This window comes from Phascolarctos cinereus, unplaced genomic scaffold (assembly GCF_003287225.1).
Source record: "Phascolarctos cinereus isolate Bilbo 61053 unplaced genomic scaffold, phaCin_HiC Scaffold_726;HRSCAF=1367, whole genome shotgun sequence".
Classification (NCBI taxonomy): domain Eukaryota; kingdom Metazoa; phylum Chordata; class Mammalia; order Diprotodontia; family Phascolarctidae; genus Phascolarctos; species Phascolarctos cinereus.
The window spans coordinates 45,122,311-45,145,138 of record NW_027556098.1 but is presented as its reverse complement, the minus strand read 5'-3'; the positions used below and the strand labels follow the sequence as shown (position 1 = coordinate 45,145,138).

Sequence of the window (22,828 nt, the reverse complement as noted above, 5' to 3'; positions counted from 1 at the left end):
TGCTTCTGGTCAGCAGGGCAGGAGCAATGACCTGTGTTGCCTTTGGACATCCACTAAGTCTGAATGTAGGTATTTATGCCCTTAGGTGAACAGGAAACCATATAAGTGTGGCCTGAGCCTACCAGGAAACTGCAACAACAGATAGTTTGGAGTGTTACCTTCATGCGCCAGTCAGGTCTTAGGGACAACTTCCTTGCTTTTTAGGAAAAAGAATTAGCTTAATCTAAATGTCTGAAGATAAGAAATCCATGGCTTCCCTACATCAGAAGGATCTTGACTCATATCTTAATAATCTGGTCTACATAGCAGATGATGCCAAGTAACGAAGAATGATGATGTGCAGGATTAACACCAGGAACATCAAGGCAGCAGCACAGATGATGACACCTCTGGCACATTAACAGTTCTTTATCATGAGTTAGAGTCATCTGTAGTAAGAGGTCATTACCTTCTTGCCTGCAGCCAGTCCCAGTATCAGTGTTGATTTGCTCTATACTACCTACCTCAATGTTCCCTGGCCTCCCAGTCAGAACATCTTCCTCCCCAGGCACCCTTTTGAGGAAAGAATATCAAGTTTCTTTCCCTTTAGAGGCTTTTGGTTGAGGAGCTGTCCATTGTCTCTCAGGAGCTGGATAAGCACTTTCCCTCACCTTTGTCCAGGAACTTGGGATTACAACCATATAACTTTTTGTGAATGTGCCTTTACCTGGAAGAAAAGGGATCCCTTGGCTAACTTGTCAGTAATCTTGGTGGTGAGTTTCACATCTCACATGTAAGGCCCCTTCCCTGACTTTTACGAAGTGGGACACTTGACCTTGGCAGACAGGGTTGTGATGTTAAAGCTGTTGATTTAAAAGGGATAAGGGCCAGTTTGCTAGTTGGAGACAAGTTAAAGGCCTCCTGGGTTAGATGGACGATCTGATGGGCACAGAAGTAGCCATCTTGTCCTTAGGGGAATCATGTGGCTCCTATAAATCTTAGATTCTGTTCTTTCTCTGAAAGGTAATAACTCTTTGGTTCTGGATAAGTACTTGGTTTCCTTATGTATAAAATGGGAAGAGCAGTATTCATGCTACCTCACTGGGTTTTATGAGATAGGCACTTTATAAACGTTTAAAAAATATATATATATGTGTGTATATATATATATATATATATATATATATATATATATATACACACACACACACACACACACACACACACACACACACACACACACACATATGTATATATAGACATATGTCATTCTTTCCCCACTCATACTTGTTTAGCTCAGATAAGGGCTGACACCTTGGAAGTATAGGGATGGGACTTTGGTAGATGAGGGTTCTGGTAGCATACAGGAGTGTTGCTTTGGTGTGCAGTGGAGATCAGGAGGGGTAGGAAGTTATGTAGCAACTCCTTTGGACGGTATTTAAAATGGAGGAGAGGGGAAAGATATTGCTCTCTGGAGGCTTTAGTTTTCAGGGGAAAATGTAGAATGGTATAGTCAATAGATAGGAACTTTTAAGTGGATTGGCTTCTTTGTAAGCTATAACTTCTGTGGGTACCTGTGATGGGGAATGAAGATGATTTAGGAGGTGAGTCATCGATAAGTGGGGAAGTTTTCTTTTTTCTTTTTTTCTTTATTTTTTGTTTAGGCAATTGGGGTTAAGTGACTTGCCCAGGGTCACACAGCTAGTAAGTGTCAAGTGTTTGGTTTGAGGCTTGATTTGAACTCAGGTCCTCCTGACTTGAGGGCCGGTGCTCTATCCACTGCGCCACCTAGCTGCCCCCTGGAAGTTTTCTATAGAATTGACTCAGTCTGTCTTTACCTCAGTTTCATCATCAATAATATGAGAGAGTTTGATTAGATTACTTGAGTTCCTTTCCAACTCTAAATCTGTAACACTGTGATCATACTGTTTTTACCTTGTACATTAACATTGTTATCATCCACTGGACTGAGATTTGACTAAATCTTTTCATTAAATCTTAAGATACATTTGTGTCTTTGGGTTCATTGCTACGTAAAGCCAATTTTTATCTATCAATAGGGAACTCACTTACTGAAGAGAAATTCTTTTATCACAATGACAGAAGGAGGAAACAAGCATTTATTAAGTGTCCGCTATGTGCCAGGTACTGTGCTGAGTGCTTTACAAATATTATTTCATTTGATCCTTACAGCAGCCTTAGTTGTTAGGTGCTATTATTATCCCCACTTTATTGTTGAGGAAGCTGAGGTAAGCAGAGGTTGATTTATCTGGGGTCACAGAAATATTAAGTTCTGAGGTCAAATTTGAACTCAGGTCTTCCAGAATCTAACACTTAACTGCTGCTATCCAATTTGTACTTTTGTTGCCAGAAAACTCCAATCTTAATTTATTTTTCAGCTACAGTAACTAAGTTTATATGTGGTACCTAATAGCATCTATTACTTTTTTCTTTTAGCAAGTTTTGTCTTGTTTTTATTTTTTATTGTTCTCATTTGTATTTTATTTAATTTTTTAATCCATATCAAATCTTTTTTGGAAGTAGGTAGACCATATAGCCTAAATAAAGTAAAATGTCAGGTATCATTGTATTATTAATGGCCTGTGCCATTCTTTAAAATCATTTGGACTGTTCCATAGCAGGGCTTCTTAAACTTTTTCCACTTGCTACGCTTTAGCCAAGGGTGGGGAACCTGCGGCCTCGAGGATACATGTGCTTTAGGTCCTCAAGTGTGGCCCTTTGACTGACTCCAAATGCCTTCAGTGCTTCTTAAACTATGGGTCACGACTTCATGTGGGGTTGCCATCCATAGTTTAAGAAGCACAAATGAAACTCAGATTGTGGCACAGGCATCACTTACTCATGTAAATGTCTGATTGCATTTTGGTGCTTCTTCACATCGTTATTGTAAAAAATCAAACATATTTTGTAAATCAGTTTTAGACTTAATTATTAGTAGTTATATTTTCACTCTGTTTATTTTCCTTTTTCTGTGAGTAGATCTTTTTGACTGGTAAAGAGCAGTGTCTCTAAACTGCTGGTGGTTTACTATAGCTGTTGAGGCCAAGTTATTAAGAACATAGTTTTTGGTATTCCCAACATATAAATAGATCTTAGTTCTGGTCAAGTTGTTTCTGAAATTGGAACTTTTACTTTTCTATATTGTATATTTGCCATTTTTTTTCAACTGAATGCAAAATAAGACATAAATTAAGTGCCGTAACAGAAGTACAAAGTGCTGTGGAGTAGGAATAGCTAATAGTTGTGGGGAAAATTTGTAAGTTTTTTTAAAGTGTTTTCACTAATCTGAGTGAAAAAATATCATCTATACAATTTTTTCTCCTCTTTGTTTCTGTTAAGGTACAAAATGCAGTTTATAGAAGAGAAAGCATCACAGAATCCTGAGAGAATAGTAAAATTAAACAGGTAACTAAAACCTAATTTTAAAAAGTAGCCCTTAGCAAAACTAAGGTTTATTGAAGATAAAGCTGAAATAGGTAGCTATGCATTTTACTTTTATATTCTTATTAACTTGTTCATGAAATGGGTGCTTTATGTGTTGAAAGATTTTTATTGCTTTCTGAATCTATTTTATCTTCATTCCTCACTCAGATGTTTATTCTTGTTACTTCTACATCTCAGTTTCATTAGTGATTTAGAACATTTTTTCATATGACTTTGATTTCTTCTGAAAACCACCTGTTCATATCCCTTGACCATTTATCAACTGGGGAATGGCTCTTATTTTTGTAAATTTGATTCATTTCCCTATATATTTGAGAGCTGAGGTCTTTATCAGAGAAATTTGTAAAAACTTTTGATATTACTTCATTTTCTATGGTACCTTTTAGCAAAATTTAGTTTCTCTGATTATCTATTTTAATTAGGTTTATTTTTGTTTTTGCTTTGTGTGAGATCATGATTACTACGTCCTGCATTTTTACTTTAGCTGAAGTATATTAGATTCTGCTCCAGCCCCTTATTTTAACCCTGTGTGTTGGATATTGTTGGATTCTAGTTTTTTATGGGTGAGTTCATCTCATTCACATTCCCAGTTATGATTACTGTGTATTTCCTTCCATCCTGTTTTCTTCTGTTTATCTTCCTCTCTCTCTTTTTATCCTATCCCTTCTCAGAAGTGTTTTGCTTCTGACCGCTGCCTACCTTAATCTACTCTCCCTTTTAACACCCTCCTCTCCCCCCCTTAACGTCTTCCCCTCCTATTTCCCTTTTGGGTAAGATAGATTATACATAGCTGAATGGATAGATAGATAGATCTAGGTATCTAGAAAGAGATATCTATCTAGATATGTTTATCTGTATATATTCATATTCTTCCCTCTTTGAATCAGTTCCAATGAGAGTGAGATTCAAGCATTATCCTCCATCTCCCCCGCCTCTTTTCCCCACCACTGTAAAAGCTCTTCCTTACATAACTTTTTTATGTGAGATTTTCCTCATTCTTCTTCTCCATTCCCTCTTCTCCCAGTGCATCTATCTTTCTCACCCGTTCTTTTTTTTTTTTTAGATCATTCCAGCATAATCAGCTCACACCTGTGTCTTTTGTCTGTGTTTGTTGTTCAGTCATTTTAGCTGTATATGACTCTTCTTAACCCCATTTGGGGTTTTCTTGGCAGAGTTAGTGGAGTGATTTGACATTTTACATATGGAGAACTGAGGCAGCCTGAGGGTTAAGTGACTTGCTCAGGATCACAAAGCTAGTAAATGCCAGATTTGAACTTAGGAAGATGAGTCTTGTTGACTTCAGGCGTAGCACACAGTCCACTGTGCCACCCAGCTCCCCCCTCTTTCTATGTAGACTGCTTCTAATTGTCCTAATAATGATAAAGTTCTTAGGAGTTATAAGAATCAACTTCCCATATAGGAATGTAAACAAACAATTTTTACTGGGTAGGTTATTCTTGGTAGCTTCTTTGCCTTCTGGTATATCATATTCCATCTCCCTTTTTTTTTCTTTAACATGGAAACTGCTAAATATTGTGTGATCCTGACTGTGACTCCATGATATTTGAATTATTTCTTTCTGACTGAGTTGGAAGCTCTGGAATTTTGCAGTAATATCCTGGGAAGTAGGAGATGATTAGTGGATTCTTTCAGTTTTTGTTTTACACTCAGGAACTAAGATATCAGAGCAGTTTTCTTGTTAATTTTTTAAAATGTGATGTCTAGGTTCTTTCCAATAATTCTTAAATTACCTCCCCTTGATCTGTTTTCCGGTTGAGTCGTTTTTCAAGTGAAATATTTAACATTTTTTCTTATTTTTTCATTCTTTTGACTTTGTTTTATTGTTTCTTGTTGTGTCATGGAATCATTAGCTTCTAGTTGCCCAATTCTGATTTTAAGAAATAATTTTCTTCAGTAAGTTTTTGTACTGATTTTTTCCATTTAGCATTTCTGATTTTTCAGGAGTTCTGTTCTTCAATGAATTTCTGTACCTCCTTTTCCATTTGTACTACTCTGCTTTTTAAGGAGTTCTTTTCTTCAGTGAATTTTTGTGTCTATTTTATGGGTAGGGCAATTCTGCTTTTTAAGGTGTTATTTTGAGTACTTTTTTTTCTGGGCCTCTTTTTACCAGGGTGTTAATTCTCTTTTCATAATTTTCTTGCATCTGATTTTTTTTTTCTTATCTCTTTCTTTAACTCTTCCAGAAATTTTTGCTGGTTTTGGGTCCAATTAGCATTTTTCTTTGAGGCTTTACTTATAGATGCTTTCATGGTGCTGTCTTCTTCTGAGTTTATGTCTTGGTCTTCCCTGCCACCATAGTAGTTTTTTATGGTCAAGTTCTTTTTTTATTGTTTGTTCATGTTTCTAGCATATTTCTTGACTTTTAACTTCATGTTAAAGCTGGGCTCTGTTCACCTTGGGGTAGGGAGGCCTTGTCCCAAGCTTCAGACTTTTTTCTGCTCTGTTTTCAGAGCTCCCATTTTTTGGGGAGTCTGCAAGTGTTTAATGCTTCCAAGGTTGTGTGATCCAGGGAGAGGTGTGGTCACTGATCTACCTTTTGATCTTTTTCTAGGAAGGGTTCTTGCTCTCTCATAGACACAGGTGCTAATGCCCCCTTTTTGTCCCTGAAACTCTGATTAGTTCTCTTGTTCCTTTGTAGACAATAGTGCTCCTCTCTTTTTTGGAACTGTGACCAGAGCCCCTGTTCCCTTGTTACTGACTGCAAACACTCCTCACTGCCCTGAAACTCTGACCATGAACTACATATGGACAGTAGAGTTGCCAATCAGCATCAGCTGCATCCAGTGCCAGGAAATGGTCCCCTGTAATCTTTTTCTAACCAGGTGTCTGAGCCTGTCTACTGTCTCTGGGCTGAGAACTCTCAAAGATGCTGCTGCTATTGCTGTTGCAGCCACTACACTAGTTTCGGGCTGGCCCCAACCCTGGTGTCACAAGCCTTTCCCGCTGACCTCTTACTTGTCTTAGACTGGAAAAATGTCTTACCCTGACCTTTTGTTGCCTCTACCACTCCAGAACTTGATTTGAGGCATTATTAAAGTTGTTTAGAGAGGAATTTTAGAAAAATTCTGCTTGAGTACTGTCTCTACTCGGCTATCTTGGCTTTGCTCTCTGCACAGAATTTTAAAGGCATTTCTCATTCTGATTAATTCTGGGTTGAATGCACTATTCCATTCTGACTTCATTATATATTCAGAATATTTGAACTGATGGACCAACTTTATGGATCATCCATTCAATCAAACCTTGAAAGTAGGCATTCTTTCGCTTTGACCTCCACACTGTCTGTTCCTTACACAGGGTTTTTCATTTTTCAACGTGTGCATTTTCATTGGTTTACCCCCACTCCTGAAGTTCTCTCCCTACTCATCTCTACCTGTTTTCCTTCAAGTCTCAGCTAAGATTCCAGTTTCTGCAAGAGATGTTTCCTAGTCCTCCTTAATGTTAGTATCTTCCCTCTGTTATCTCCTATTGATCCTGCATGTATCTTCATTGTACATAGTCGTTTTCATGTTGTCTCCCCCTGTTAAATTGTGAGGTCCTTGAGGTCATGAACTGATTGTTGCCTTTCTTTGTATCCCCAGTGCTTAGCGCAGTGCCTGGTGCATGGTAGGTACTTAACAAATACGTCTTCACTTGACCCTAAATGTCTTCCTAAGAACCCACCATTTTTTCCTTTCTTAGAACTTTTAAGGAAAACATATGTAGGTCATTTGTTTTCATCTGTAGACCCTCCCAAATGCAGATTGGCACATGTACGCATCAGGATCTTTGTGTTGCTTCCCTTCTCTGTTTCACCTTTCTTTTTCTCTGTATGATTTGAGAGTCCTGGGTTTCCTCATGGATATATAGTTCTGGTCCCAGTTGAACACGGATATATTATGATTGTGGAAAAGAGGCAGTAGACTTTTCCCTAAGTTTTTTAAAAGTAATATTAATAAGTCATTTATTATGCCTCTGATTTTGATTTTGATTTTTTTTTCTTAATCAAATGAGATTTGGTGACTTTGTGGATGTTAGTGAGGGTCCCCTCATTTCAAGGACAAGTATTTGCTTCCAGTATGAAGTTTCAGCAGTTCATGATCTTCAAGGTGCCCAACTAGATCGTCTACGAAGATTCCAGGGCCTTTCTTTACCAGTTCACTTAAGAGTAAGTACTTAAAGTACAACTTTCTTTTATTATTAGTTAATATTACGTTCTGAACTTAATTCTCACTTAGTTGAGTGGAAATATAAATTCAGTTTCATTGTATTATATAGCCTTAAAGTAGTTATTAAATAAAAAGTTTGCTTCGCTGCCTAAATACTAATGCTAAGTAAAATTGACCTTTGCCTGCTAATATTTTATATATATGTATATATATGTTTTTACTGGTATTTATTGTTTCATACATCAGTATAGTTTGTATTCCTCCTTTCCCCTTCCTAGAGTGCCATCCCATATGACAAATAAGTATTTTTTTAGAGAGGGAAAAAAAGTCAGCACAACTGATGGATAAGCTTGAAAAAGTCCAAAAACATGTGCAATGTTGACACCTGCAAACCTCCTGCCTCCTCCATGAAGTGGTAGGGTGGGGGAAGTGGATTTCAAATTATATGTCTTCATTCAAATCCCACTTATAATTTTGTTTAATGTACCTTTGATTTTTCTGGTGTGCCATTGTGCCTTTTATTTCTGTTGTTGTATTCTGTTGTTTTATTCTCTGCTTACTTCAGTCTGCATCAGTTCATATAGGCCTTTCCATGCTTCTCTGTATTCATCATGTGCATCATTTCTTTCAGCAGAGTAATAATTCATGGCACTCGTGTATTACAATTTGTTCAGCCATTCTGCAGTTGATGGACATCTACTTTGTTTCCAATTCTTAGCTATCACAGAAAGTGTTGCTGTAAATATATGAGGACTTTTTTCTTATCGATGGCTTCTTGGGATATAAGCCTAGCAATGGAGTCTCTGGTTCAAAGGATATGGACATTTTAGTCATTTTATTTGCATAATTCCAAATTGCTTTTCAAAATGGTTGTACAATTTCACAGGTTCACCAACAGTGTAGTACTGTGCCTATCCATCTACAGCCTCTTCAGCATTGACTGTTGCCATTTTTTATCATCTTTGCCAGTTTGCAGGATGTGAAACCTCAGAGTTTTGATTTTCATTTCTCTTATTAGTGATGTGGAATATTTTTTATGTGGTTTTGAATACTTTGCAGTTCTTCTTTTGAGAACTATTTGTTCATACCCTTTGACCATCTGTCTTTTGGGGAATAGTCTTTAATGTATATTTATTGTATATATAACTTGGATACTAAACCCTTATTGGATAAATTTGATACAAAGATTTTTTTCTGCCCTTCAACTACTTTTCTTTTCTTTTTCTTTTTTTTGGCTAGGTGATGGAGTTAAGTGACTTGCCCAGGGTCACACCGCTAGTAACTGTTAGGTGTCTGAGGCCGGATTTGAACTCAGGTCCTCCTGAATCCAGGGCTGGTGCTCTATCCACTACACCACCTAGCTTCCCCTTCAACTACTTTTCTTACCTTGCATGCATTAATGTTGTCTATGCAGAAGCTTTTCAGTTTCAAGTTATCAAAATTATGTGTCTTATCTTCTGCAATTGCCTCTACCTCTTGTTTGGTTAAGAATACATCACCTATCCATACCACTGGGAGGTATATGATCTGATTTTCTTTTAACTTTTTTATAGTATGATATTTAATATTAAGGTTGTGCATCCATTTGGAATGTATTATGAAGTGTGGTGTTGATTTAAACCTAATTTCTGCCAGACTCCTATTCCCCTCCCCTTCTCTTTTTTGTACCTTCTTATCCTGTAATTCAGTCCTACAAAAAAAAAAAAGCATTGATTCATCTGCAGGGAGGGTGTTGCCAGGTTCTGTCCATAATGCACTCTGTCCGCCTCTTTGCTATTACTTCTATCAGATTTCTGCCTTTACCCTTTCTCCTTGTGTACATTTAGAAATTTGTCTTATTGGTCTACCTCTTATCACTCTGTGCTGTTGTTGTCTTTGCCTGTTGCATTTATTTCCTGTTTCTGTGTGAGGTGTTTGAGAAGCAATCTTTTCTTATTTTCTAAGAATATTTCAGACTCTTTGTTGTTGAAGTCCATCTTATTTCAGGGACGTCTAAGCTAGAATTTTCAGGCTAAATTACCCTGTGCTGTATCCTGAACTCCGTTGCTCTTCTTTTGGAACATATTGCATTCCCTCCATCTTTTTTTGGTGTATTCAGAATAGTCATTCAAATGTCCCTTCCTTTATATTTGAAGGTCTTTCTCATAATGGCTTGAAGAACTTGTTTCTGAATTGAATTGTTAAATTTATCTTCCATATGTCTTAGAGTTTATAGCCTTGAGGTTTTTTTTTCTGGAGGCAATCTGAATTCTTTCCATGGGAATTTAATTTTCTGTACAGTTCTATTATTTTCTTCATTATGGTGTTAAGGTTTTTTGTACCATCATGTTCTACTTGGAGACCTGTGATCCTAAAGTTGTCTTTATATATCCTCTCGTTGATATCAGCATGTTTTGCTGGCATAGTGAGTGTATTTAAAAAAAGTGTTAATTGTTTTCTGCTTCTCTTTTTCTAGGTTGTCCTTCACGTCTGTATATTTGCATTCCAATCTATTGTCTCTCTTTTTGTTTCTTTGGTGAGGCTTGCCATTGCAGACTTCAGTTTTTTAATTCTGTTTGTGATTTTTGCTGTACAGGACATAAATAATGTTCTCATAATTCTCATTTCTTTTAAGCCATTCAGAAACAGTGTGTTGTGGTTCTGTTTTCTCAAATTCCATAGGGTCCTCTGTTTCATCAAGTGTTGGATAATTTTCCTTTGTTTTACTGTATTTATTCATAGGTGCCTGAACTCATTTACTAGATTTAGAGGCCATTTTTCAATCTGTTTTTGCTGTTGACCTATCTGTTAATTTTTGAAGTTTTTGAGTTTTCTTTTTCTGAAATCTTTGGTAATTTTAATCTTTTTTTCCCCTCTTATTTTACTTATCACTCACTTTCTGACTCCCTGTCTTTTGATTATGGTTTCCTCAGGGACTAGATCTCAAAGTATCTCAGCTTTCTTTCACACTCGTCAGTTCATGTATCACCAACTTGTTTCTGTCCCAATTGACTTTTGGGTGGTCAGAATTGACCCTGGCCAAATGTTAGGCTGTTCCGTAGGCTTGGTGGAGTGCTGCATAGCCCTCTGAGGACACATCCCACTCCCTGTTTTCCTCCATTCCCTGGCTGGGCACCAGCAGTCCAGAGCTTTGCAGTACTGGTTCTTCTGGGTTGCTCCTGAATGGTTGTAGCCAAGATGGCTGTCAAGCCCAAGCAAACTCCTGCAGCCTGGAGTAGACATTTACACAGCACTAAAAAGCAACAATTGGCATGCAGGAGTGGGTTTTGTTGTAAGCCTGTGCCCTGTTCTGCTAGTGCAACCTGATTACCAGAAGTGTGGGAGTTAGGGGAGTGGTCCTGATTGATTTTGTTTTTAACCTTAGCTTGGATTCTGCATGTCCTAGATCATGGAGAGAGCTAAAATTTCTTTGTCTTAGCTGCATAATTTTTGTTTTGCAGAGGTTTGAGAGGTTGTTTATTCTTCCATCTTGTTTGTTGCTTATGTGACCCAGAAGTCTATGCAAATTCTCTTTTTCCTTTCATATCCTCTAATTAGATTTGGTATACCGTCCTAAATATTAATGGTTAAGATTGGCTTAAGAATTGATACAGAGCTCCTCTTTCAATGAAATACCCACTCAATCTTAAGAATCATTTTTTGAAGATTAAATAGGAAAATGGAAACCTGGTAACATTTACATAGTTTGATCTTTGAGTACTGCATCCACAGGTGTAGACTGTAATCAGTTTTGTAAAATGCATAAGTAGCTGAATGTAATATCTCCTTGTTTGATATTTCTTATGCACAAGTCATTGTTGGCAATGCCCTGCCACCTTTTATAGTTACCTTTTTAATTTCCCTTGCCCATTGTCGCACCTGAAAGTTTGCATCTCAAAGCCATGAAGCATGACCAAGAGAATCTTGGTGTTGAAATTATGGGCTTTTGTAATAGTGAGCTGTTTGAAGTTGTTGAAAGCATTGTGCAGTTTCATAAATGCAATGTTTCTTTTATTTTCATGCTTATATTTTCCTCTTGTTTTAGAACATTATCTATCTGTGGTATGTGTCCAAGATTATGATATGCTTGTGGACTCTTTCTCCAGATGCACATCGTTATCTGAACAATATGTGTTTTTCTTTTTGAATAGTTTTATCAGTCTCCTAAGGGAAATCTTATAGTATCACCAGCCAAATATTAAAATAGAATTGCTGTCGATATTATATCCTTCTAGCCCAGTATTTTGTGTCTGATAGTAAGACCAAGTGTTGTCTTTTTGAGAGATCAAACAAGCCTACGTTAAAAAGAGGACAGATAAACAATCTGTAGTCAAGTGGCTCTTCCTTCATGTACTTTTTCCTTACCTCTCATAGAATCCCTATATTTCTGTAAGACTAAGCTTAAATGCCGTTTTCTACACAAAGCCTTTCCTCATCTCTCTATTACTGCTCCCCCAGCTTTTTTGAATTTATTTTTGTTATATTTATTCTATGTGTGTGTGTGTGTATGTATATATGGTAATTAAAGTACCATTAATTAATCTATGGTAATTAATAGAACTTCATATATTTATTTTTTTCTCCATTGATTGCCTTTTAGGGAGCCATTTTATTAGGCTGGCCCTTCAATTTTGTCTTTTAAAAAAGATACAGACAAGCAGTCAGCTGGGTGGACACAGTGACTTGGAGTCAGGAAGATCTGAGTTCAAGTCCTGACTCAAATAAGCGTGAGCTATGTGACTCTAGATAAGTCACTTAACTTTTCTGTGCCTCAGTTTCCTCATCTGTAAAACAGGTGTAATAGTAAAGTCTGTCTCACAGGGTTATTGTGAGGATAAAATGCAACAACATGTAAAGCACTTTGGAAACCATAAAGTACATTATAAACTCTAACTATCATTATCACCATCTTTGTTTTTGATGATTAGAATTCATTGAATATTTTTCTTTTCTAGGCGCATCATACTATATGGCACAAGTTATTGGAAAGATCTAGGAAAATAGTAAGTAAAGTATATGTTGCAATTAACTAGATGTCTTCTAGGATGGAAATTAGTTAAAATTTCAAAGGCAAACTAGTGAAAATGCTCATTGTACTGATATCTAAAAATTTTGTGCTTTATTGCATGTTCAAGAACTTTGTGGCAAAAAAAAGTCTTTTGGGAATTTTTTTTGGTAGTTTTTATTATTTTTGGAAAAAATAGGGAATTTAAGAAAATACTTCTGGTTAAAAGAGATGCTTTTGGTTAAAATATTTCATAATATGTGATATATTAGATAGTTTTCTTTGTAAACTTAAACAGTGAAAGTTCAAAGTATTACAGTTTTTTAAGTATTTCCTCAAACTGGGAAAATAGGCTACTGACGTGCTCAAATGTGTGTATGTATATATTCTAAGAGATCTAACTTGGGCTAATATCTATAAGTTGCTTACAATCATTAGTAAGGGTACATTCTAGGGTCAGCTGTAGTCACTTGTCTAAGTTGAAGTCTTCTAAGTTTATCACTAGCTTTTAACAAACGCTTACGTTTCGTAAGTATATGTTAATTAAACATTTTCTAGTTTTAAGGCATCGGGTTTGGCCGTAATTTTCAGTTTTTCCATCGTGGCAAAAGTTTTTTTTTTTAAATGAATAGTATTTTATTTTTTCCAATTACATATGAGGATAATTTTCAACATTTTTTTTTAAAAATAAGATTTTGAGTTCCAAATTTTTGTCTCCCTTCCATGCCCCCTCCCCATAACCTGTACAATCATGTTTAATATATTTCTACATTAGTCATGTTGAAGAATGAAAGAGAAAAATGTCAAAAGTCCTTACATGAGAAGACTATGGCCTTAGACTAGACCTAGACCTCTATAGTTTGGCCTTGCTGTATTATTTCAGCTATATCTTCCTGATACTTCTGTAAGGCCATTTTACTTTAAATCCTGTATCAAGACCACTTTGGTTCTCCCTTCATGCTTTTGTTCACGCTGTTCCCTTTCTTGAATGCCTTCTCCTTTCCTCTTTGCATTTTCATTAAAATCCCCTACTTTAACTAACTGTTTGACTAACTTTAAATTCAGTAACTGTTTTATATGCTGTGTCTTTTATTTTATCTGCTTTGTACTTATGACCTAGTAGATAAATATATAGTATTGTCACATAGTAGACAAATACATTGTAGATAAAGTACATAAATACTTTAATAATAAGATTTTTGTTGTTTTTGAGTCATGTCCAACTCCTCATGTCCCCATTTGGGGTTTTCTTGGCAAAGATACTTGAGTGGTTTGCTGTTTCCAGCTCATTTTACGGATGAGGAAACTGAGGCAAACAGGGTTAAGTGACTTGCCTAGCTAGGGTCACACAGCTAGTAAGTGTCTGAGGCCAGGTTTGAATTCAGGAAAATGAGTTTTCCTGACTTCAGGCCTGGCACTGTATCCACTGCACCACTTAGCTGCCTTAATATACTTGATGATATTACTAATAGGTATTCTCAATTTTGGAAAATTAGCCCAAGTTCATTATTAACCATAATATATATACTTGTATATATGTAATAACAATATATTTTTAACTGATAATGATTCTCTTGAATCCAAGGTGGGGGTAGGGGGGAAGGAAATGAATATGAGGATGGCTTGCTAAATGTCCTTTTAAAGCAGTTGTCAATAATGGTTTTACTGAGAGAGGGAAGAAATCTAAAGAATAATTCTGAGTACTCAAAACAGAGTTATAGGTGGAAGGTTGAAAATAAGAGAGAATGGTAATGAATCCTAATATATCTAGAGAATGAAGAGTAGAAATCAATGAATTATTATTTTGGTAACTTTATAGATCCTAATCTCTTGACCTTAGTTGTTGATATTTTAAATATACTTGGTAAACAGTTTTTTCCAGATCAGTAGTGACCACTTTCCTTATGTCTGCAGAAGCAACTAGTTGACGTGCTATTTATTTTGAGTGAATAGGGTGAAATATATTTAATTAAATTTTGGGAATGATTTAGGTTATAAACACGTAAGTTTTTGTAAAGTAATTACCTTAACATTTTACAGGTAACGGAAGATGAAAATAAAGCAACGGTGGAAAATGCAGCCGTTTGATCATTCCTGAATTGTAAAAATATTGACAATAAATTAAAATTTTAAAGTATTTTTATATTTGTATGTGATTGCAAAGATGAAAATGCTTAAACTGAATTCTGTATTGTAGTACAGTGGAAAGAGCGCCGGATATGGTGTCAGGCCATACTTAATGTCTGTGTAGCCTTAGCTATGTGACTTTCATCTGAACCTCAATTTTCTCATTTGTACAGTCAATGGGTTGCAGTTTATTTGGTGTTCTTAAACTGGGGCCCATGAACTTGTTTTTGAAAAAATATTTTGATAAACTGTCTTTCAATTTAGTTGGTTTCCTTTGTAATCACAAGCATAAACATTATTATGAGAAGGGATCCAGAGCCTTCACAAACTGCCAAAGATGTTCATGACACAAAAAAAGTTAAGAACCTCTGCATTAAATGCCCTTTTTTGGATTTTGTCAGGCTCTAAATCTATGATTCTGTTGCAGTAGGATTTATGCTTCAGTTATCAGGAAAATAAATGAATATTCTACCTTTCTTAATTGAGAATATATTTTAATTGATTTATTAAACATAAACATGGGAATAATAACTATATGATAAGACTATGAATAAAATATGAATACATTTTATTAATATTATATTTCAGTTAAATAAGTTGAACAGTTTGTACCCTCAGCTGAGTTAAGTAGTAAATCATTATTTAAATGTGTTTTTTTCCTGCTCCTTTTTATATTCCTTTCCAGATTAAAATTTTCTCTTAAAGATACTGTCATTTTCATTAACTTTTAAATATAATTTTTGTTTCTTAGTGTCAGCCATGTTGTGAAAAATGACTTGTTTGGTTGTTTATCAAATTTTATAAGTTGAATTAAGAACTTTTTGAGAAAAAATGCAATAGCTTAATTCTAACTTTATAATGGTGAAGATAGACAGTTAATGACAACGAAAAGTTGAAATATGCAGTATAAGCAACAATTTCATTTCATTTGGAAATTCATCTTAAAATTCTATTTCACTGCATGAATGCATGGTTTCATCAGTGTGGGTATCCCCTTCACAAATAGAAATGACAGTCCCTGAGAGTTACTATGGCAAAAAAAAAAATTCATCAAGCTGGCGATGAGCCTTCTGAATGAAGATCGTTTCTTGAAGGAGGGAAAACATGCAGTCTGTTGCTGGGCACATCTTCAGTCTTAAGTAAACATTAAGTTTAATCTTATTTGAAGGGTAACTTCTAATTAACTATTTAAAATGTTTGCCTTCTGTCTAAAAACATCTAAATAAATCTTACTTTTGGTGAGTTTACTTACCAATAATATGTGTGAGTCATGAGAATGATGAACAAAGTAATTAACTGACATTTAATCATGACAAATAGCCCTGATTTTTGAGTATCAATGAAATACTTTGTGTGTATGTATCATTCATATATGTATGTATGTCTATATATATACGTGTATGTATATATAGTTTACTCATATTGAGTTTGCAGATTCACTAGCCCTGCTTCTGAAAACAAAACAAACTTCTATGTAAGTATGCAGTTGTGAACTTGTTCAGCTTATTTTTTCCCCTATTATATTTCACCCTACTTAGGTATAGTAAGTTGATTTATCATTATTGACTGTCAAAATCTTTCTGAATCTGAACTCTGTCATCCAAGTTTTGTGGTGTTTTCACATTTGGTGAAAACATTTATGGCTTTATCCAAGTTGCTGTTAAACATGTTCAGTAGCATAGGGACAAGGTCAGAACCTTGGAGTTCATAACTAGATGCCTATCTATAAGTTGGCATTAATTGACTATTTTTTGGGTCCAGTCCCATTTTCACCTAACTAGGCCTAGTCAGCTAGGCCATATTTACTGAACTCTATACTACGCTGATAACATTTCTCTGACCTACAGTTTTGTTACCATACTTAGTAGGGAGAAAAAGGAAATAAAATTAGTCTGCAAGGCCTGTTCTTGATCAAGCTGTGGTGGCTTTTAGTAATCCCTGCTTCCTTTCTATACTCACAAATTATTTTCTTAATATATTCTAAAAATTTTCCAGAAATAGTTTGCAGGTCCCACTACCAATAGTGACAAGCTGTTGTCGCAAATTATTATTTTTGATGTTGAGATCCAAGGTATAAATATGAAATGCATCTCTCACTTTTACCCTCTTGCTGAATTCCAGGAATGTTGCTTCACTTTGCTGAATGCTAGGCTCTTTAGCCACTTTTAGAGGAGAAAGATTTACTTAGCCAACAGAAGCAGACAAGAAAAGATGGAGTGTTATGTACATACTTTGTTTCTTCTTGCTCTCTGAAACATTTGCTCAGTTTTTTTATTTTAGTAGCTAGAGGCAGACATGTATACCTCCACCGGCCCCATACGTACACAAGAAAAAATTGTTAAAGACAGAATTCAGTTATGTAATAAGGTCTACATACTTGGTTTTATCTTGCTGCTACTTTTCAGAATCTTCTCTGCAGTTTCCTAGAGACTAGATGCAAGGTTCGTAGCTTACTGTTTTTTGTAGGATTGAGATTCTTGACCTTTGGTCCATGGTGTTTAGGATGGGAAAAAATATTTTTTAGTAACTTCTAAATGAAATGTAGGGGCAGCTGGGTGGCTCAGCAGATAGTGTGCCAGGCCTGAAGTTAGGAAATCTTCTCTTCCTGAGTTCAAATCTGGCCCCAAATGCTTACTAGCTGTGTGGTCCTGGACAAATCATTTAACTCTGCCTCAGTTTCCTCATCTGTAAAATTGAGCTGAAGAAGGAAATGGCAAACCACTCCAGTATCTTTGCCAAGAAAACCCAAAATGGGGTCATGGAGAGTTGGACACAACTAAAATTACTGAACAACAAAAATTGAAATTTAGCAATTTTTTCAATTAGGAAAAAACATGATTCTGAGGAGGACTCCGTAGATTTCACCACACTATCAAAATCTTTTTTGACAAAAAGTACTTAAGACTCTTATTTAGAAGAAGAGAAAGCAGTTCTGTGGCTGATTGACTTGGTTAGACCCAGGTTTGAACTTCTACATGTCGTAGCTTAGAGAGCTATTTTACCAAATTGTGCTAGTTACGGGGTTAGACAAGGAAGTGAGATTCTTAGAAACCTTAAAATGGATGCCCTGCCTAGGCTGTCAGCATCAGTCATCATATCCTTAAAAAACAAAACAAAACCCTTAATAGACCTGACTTATCACCTTATAAATAGGCTAGGCTAGGCTTCCATACACCCCCACAGCCAGGCCTAGTATCTCTGTTCTGCCTTTTGTGACAAAAATTATTGAGAAAGTTGTGTGCAATAGATGCCTCCACTTCTCTCACTTTCTTAACTCCTTACAATCTGGCTTTCAAACATTATTCCACCAAAACTCTCTCCGAAGTTACTAATGATCTTAATGTTCAAATCAAATGGTGTTTTCTCAGTCCTCATTCTTGATCTCTCTGCAGTTTTGGATGGTATTGACCACTCTTTTCTCCTTGATATTCTTTATTTCCCCGTCAGATTTTCTGGGTACCATTCTCTTCTGGTTCTCCTTTGCTGGATCCTCATCAGGATACAGTCTTCCAACTGTACGTCTCACAGGCCTTTCTTCTCTCTCACTCTTTTATACTTAGTGATCTCATCAGCTCCCATGGATTTAATTCTCACCTTCTACAAGAATTTTAATTAAATTTTAGTGCCTTCCCTCCATTAATTGTTTTCCTATTTGTCCAGTATGTAGCTTAATGGTATAAATTTGTTTACTTATTGTCTCTACCATTAGATTGTGAGCTCCTTGAGGGCAATGACTGACCTTTGCCTTTCTTTGTATTTCCATTGCTTAACAAAGTGCCTGGCATATAGTAGATGTTTAATAAATGCTATTGACTTGACTGACAGACAACATTGTTTGTATTCTCGGCCTGTTTATCTGGATAGATTTATTTTTTTCTTCTCTGGTCTGTTCAGCCCAAGTGGAAAATGTTCATCTTTCTCCTCTCTGTGAAAGTCGTGGTGTCAGAAAGACAGCCCACTCCTAATTTCTTGGAGGGTATAATGGGGTAGGGAGAAGAAACTCCATCCTCTTACCTTTCAATGGTTTTACATCTTCTTGAACTCTCTTCAAAGTTCCCTTTCAGTTTTCCTTTGGGACTTGTAGACTATCAATCTAGCACCAGTATTTAGCTTTAGAGTTTAGCGCCCACTGTGGGCTACATTTCCAAGCGGCTGGGTCCAAGAAGACTAGTCATGGCCTCACACCATCCTGAGGTGTACCTCCATCTGAAGGACCTGGGTCCCCAGCAGGAGCAGCTCCAGGAATGGGTCTTCCATGTGCCACATGGCCCATGTCACACCAATGGTGAGGATTTGGTGCTGGGCAGTTACTCGAGGGAATTCCAATTAATTTTTTTTGGTCCCCTGAATAATATGCTTAAATTCAGCCTGTGGCTATCTCTCTAGAGTTTCTACCAGATAATAGTCTTTTTGAAGTTCTATCCTATCAGTGGCCCTGGAGTCAGGAGGACCTGAGTTCAAATTCGGCCTCATATACATACCACTCATTAGCTGTGTGACTGAGCAAGTCACTTAACCCCAATTGCCTCACCAAAAAAAAAAAAAAGCTGGAGAGGACCTCTCCTTCCCCTATATGCAGAGGTTTGTGGCAGTGGAAAAATTTTTTTTCCAATTTAATTTTAGTATTCTTCCAATTTACATGCATTTATTTTATTTCCTTTCCTTTCCACTCCTCTACTCCACTTCTCTAATTGAATAACAATAAAAAAATAGAAAAATAAAAACCCTGGTAACAAGCATAGGTAAGTGAGGCAAATTCCCTCATTTACTATGTCTAAAAATGATCCTTCTCTATCACCAGCCACTCTGTCAGGTGGTAAGTAGCTTCATCTTTGAGTCTTCTGCAATTGTAATTGGTCATTACATTCAATAATTTTCAAGTCTTAAAGTTTTTTATCTTTATGATGTTTTTGTCATATAAATTGTATCGATTCTGCTCATTTCACCACATTTTTTCATAGAAGTATTTCCAATTTCCTCTGGAATTATCCTTTTTGTTATTTCTTATGACTCATAATATTCCATTGTATTCAAATCCCATAAGCCATGTCAAACTTATGGCTATATTACCAGTACCTTTTTAGAATTTATGCCCTTAGATGACTAGGATGGTACATTGCAGAAGCTGAGGTCAATTAAGTTCCAAGGGCAGCTTTATTCTAGCCCTATCCCCTGTTGTCTAAGAGGTGGCTGGGGAGAGGGATGGGGAAGGAAACTGAACTAATTTCTTAGGCCTTTCACATCCCTGGGGCAACTTTGTCTTTTAGGTAGTCTTCTTATGTTGTGGATGGGAAACTGTCAGGGAAACAATAGATCTATTACAGCCTAATTGTATTATCATTGGCTCATTGAGTCATTAGGTCAAAGGATATGTGCACTTTAGTGACTTTTGGTGCACAGTTCCAAATTGCTTTATAGAATGGCTGGACCAATTCCATCAACAATGTTTAGTGGCAGTGGAATTTTATAGACCAGCCAGGATGGTGTTCCAGAAGGAGTTAATACAGCACAATTCCCCCCATACCTACTTGAATAAAATCCTCAAGATGAATGCCAAACTGAGTAGTGATGGGGAAACTGAAGGAGAAACCACAGTGGGGCACCTTCCTGCCCAAGATCCACAGGCAATTGACCAGGGCAGTAGCTAGTACGTGGGTGGGCTGAAATTGTGCTCAGCCCTGGGACCACACAGCAGCACAGGGTCTCCCACAAGGGCTGTGGTGTCTAGATAGAAACTCAGTTTTGGAATCTGGAAAGCCCTGGAGGGTAGTGATCAGAGCTTGCCTTTGATCTGGCTACTGTGGGACACTTCATGTATGCAGGGCACTGGCTAAGCTGCTTCTATACCCTGTGAAGAGCACAACACTCAGGGAGGGTTGTTGTTTGTCCGTCATTCTTGAAGGAGACCATGACATCAGGGAGTTGCACATGCAAGTGAGTTGGATTTAAGTGAGGGAGGACTGTGCAAAGTCACTAGCCTCATTTTCATCTCTGGAGCCATATGGGTCCAGTGTGAGATAACAGATCAGGATAACTAGAGATGGCCCCAGGTATAGTGGAGACTGTGTTCTTTTAAAGATTAAGGACTTTAACAGGTCTCTTTGACTGAGGCAATGTCCTATTCAGTGATTAAAGCAGAGCACCTGCAGGCGAGGAGGTGAGGGTATGATACCCTGTGTGGACAGACGGAAAAGAAAGACAGGAAGAAAGAAAGAGAAAGGAAGGAAGCAAGAAAGAGAGAAATGTTGGCTAACTGGCTAAAAGCTCTGGGGATTTGGGGGTATAAAAGGAGCCAAAGGCAATTCCTGACCTCAGGAGCCCATAATTGAATGAAAGAGACAATAAGCAAATATGAACAAACAAGCTATATACAGGTTAAACAGGAGCTGGCTATGTTATGAAGGGTTTTCAATGCCATAGCATTTTATGTTTGCTCCTGGAGGCAATAGGAAGCTACTGGAGTGAGATGATTGTACTAGTGTTTTAGTATCATGTTAGTGGCTGAATGAAGGCTGGATTGGAGTGGGGAGAGAGGAGGCAGGCAGATCCACCAGTGGCCACAGCAGTAATTCAGCCATGAGGTGATATGGGCCTGCACTAGAGTGGTGGTAGTGTCAGAGGAGGGAAGATGGCATACGTGAGAGATGTTGCAAAGACCCTGGCAATGGCTTGGATATAGGGGTCTGAGAGTGAGGAATACAGGATGACTTCTAGGTTGTGAACCTGAGGGACTGATAGGATGATGTTACCCTCAAAAGCTAAGAAGGTTTAGAGGTAAAATAATTTCTGTTTTGGACATATTGAGTTTCAGAAGTCTGGATATCCAGTGTGAGATGTATGAAAGACAGTTAGAGATGGGAGATTGGAGGTCAGCCAGGAAAGGTAGATTTGAGAGTCATCAGCATAATGATGGTAGTTAAATCCATGGGAGCTGATGAGATAACCAAGTCAAGTAGTACAGAGGCAGAAGAGATGAGGGCCCTTGATAGAACCTTTGGTTAGAGAGCATGATTTGGAGACAGAGGAGAGGTTAAATAGAAGGAGAACCGGGAACTCTAGGAAAACCTAGAGAGAAGAGAGTATGAAGGAAGAGAGAGTGATAACCAATTTCAAAGGCTACAAAGAGGTGAAAGAGAATGAGGGTTGAGAAAAGGTGACTAAGAGATCATTAACAATTTTGGAGAGAGCAGTTTAGGTGGAAATAAACATTCATAGGTAGATTGAGCCAATGTAATAAAAATGATAATACTACTTAGATTAATTTACTTTTTTCAATGCTATACCAAGCTACCAAAGAAATAAAGATGTCAAATCAGGAACAGATTATAAAAACAATATACAAAAGAAAATGAAACTAGTAGTTAAGTGTTTGATAAAGCAGATCCTCGCTACTAGAGTAAAGTCAACAAAAAGAAATTAGAATTCAACAAAAACTGGACAAAACTGGAAGGCAATTTCACAGCAATTAAGTATAGGCTAACATGTCAATCATTAGCCAAAATAAGCTTCAAATGATGTAAATATTAAGGGTGACTTCATAAACAAATTAGATCAAGGAGGAAACTACATTTCAGACCTGTGGATATTTGTTGGCTGTAAATGGCATCTCTATGAAAAAATGACTACATATTGGGGCACCTTGAGAAAGAGAAAGGAGGCAGCATGTGCCAGACAGTCAAACCACTTCCACCATGTTGACCAGTATTTCCCCTCAAAGCCTGACAGAGACAGCTCAGGCCTTTGAGCCCAAAAGCCTTGGGAATTGCAGTCTGCTCCAAAGCAAACATTCCATCTCAGACCCCCCAGCTATCAAGGAGGAGATATTGTGGAAAGGTACCCTACCAGGAGTATGCTGGAGCCAGCTTGTACCAGTTCCTGGGAACATCCAGACATTCCTGATGGAAAGACCAGAGCTGAGTAGAAAATCTGACATATAAACAAAGGAATCAAGAGAGGCATAAAAAGGTAAACATGAACAAATAAGAATAAGTGACTAAATAAGGTTAAACCGTTTACATTCCTATGTGGGGAGATGATAAATATATCCCTCAAAATCTATCAACACCAGAGGTTATAAAGGGAGATTAGACAGAAGATCTGGGAG

The 22,828-nt window shown here is 37.0% G+C and overlaps 1 protein-coding gene across 1 annotated transcript in view; it reads left to right on the top strand.

The window, feature by feature from the left end:
- MRPL39 (mitochondrial ribosomal protein L39) overlaps nucleotides 1-18,542 on the top strand; it is a 38,834-nt gene extending 20,292 nt beyond the window's left edge. Inside the window, exons 7-10 of the mRNA XM_020995949.2 lie at nucleotides 3,340-3,405; nucleotides 7,459-7,612; nucleotides 12,548-12,595; nucleotides 14,638-18,542. Coding sequence (XP_020851608.2) covers nucleotides 3,340-3,405; nucleotides 7,459-7,612; nucleotides 12,548-12,595; nucleotides 14,638-14,685 — 316 coding nt within the window. The 3' untranslated portion in view covers nucleotides 14,686-18,542. The remainder of the gene's footprint in view (nucleotides 1-3,339; nucleotides 3,406-7,458; nucleotides 7,613-12,547; nucleotides 12,596-14,637) is intronic.
- The last annotated feature ends 4,286 nt before the right edge of the window (nucleotides 18,543-22,828 follow it).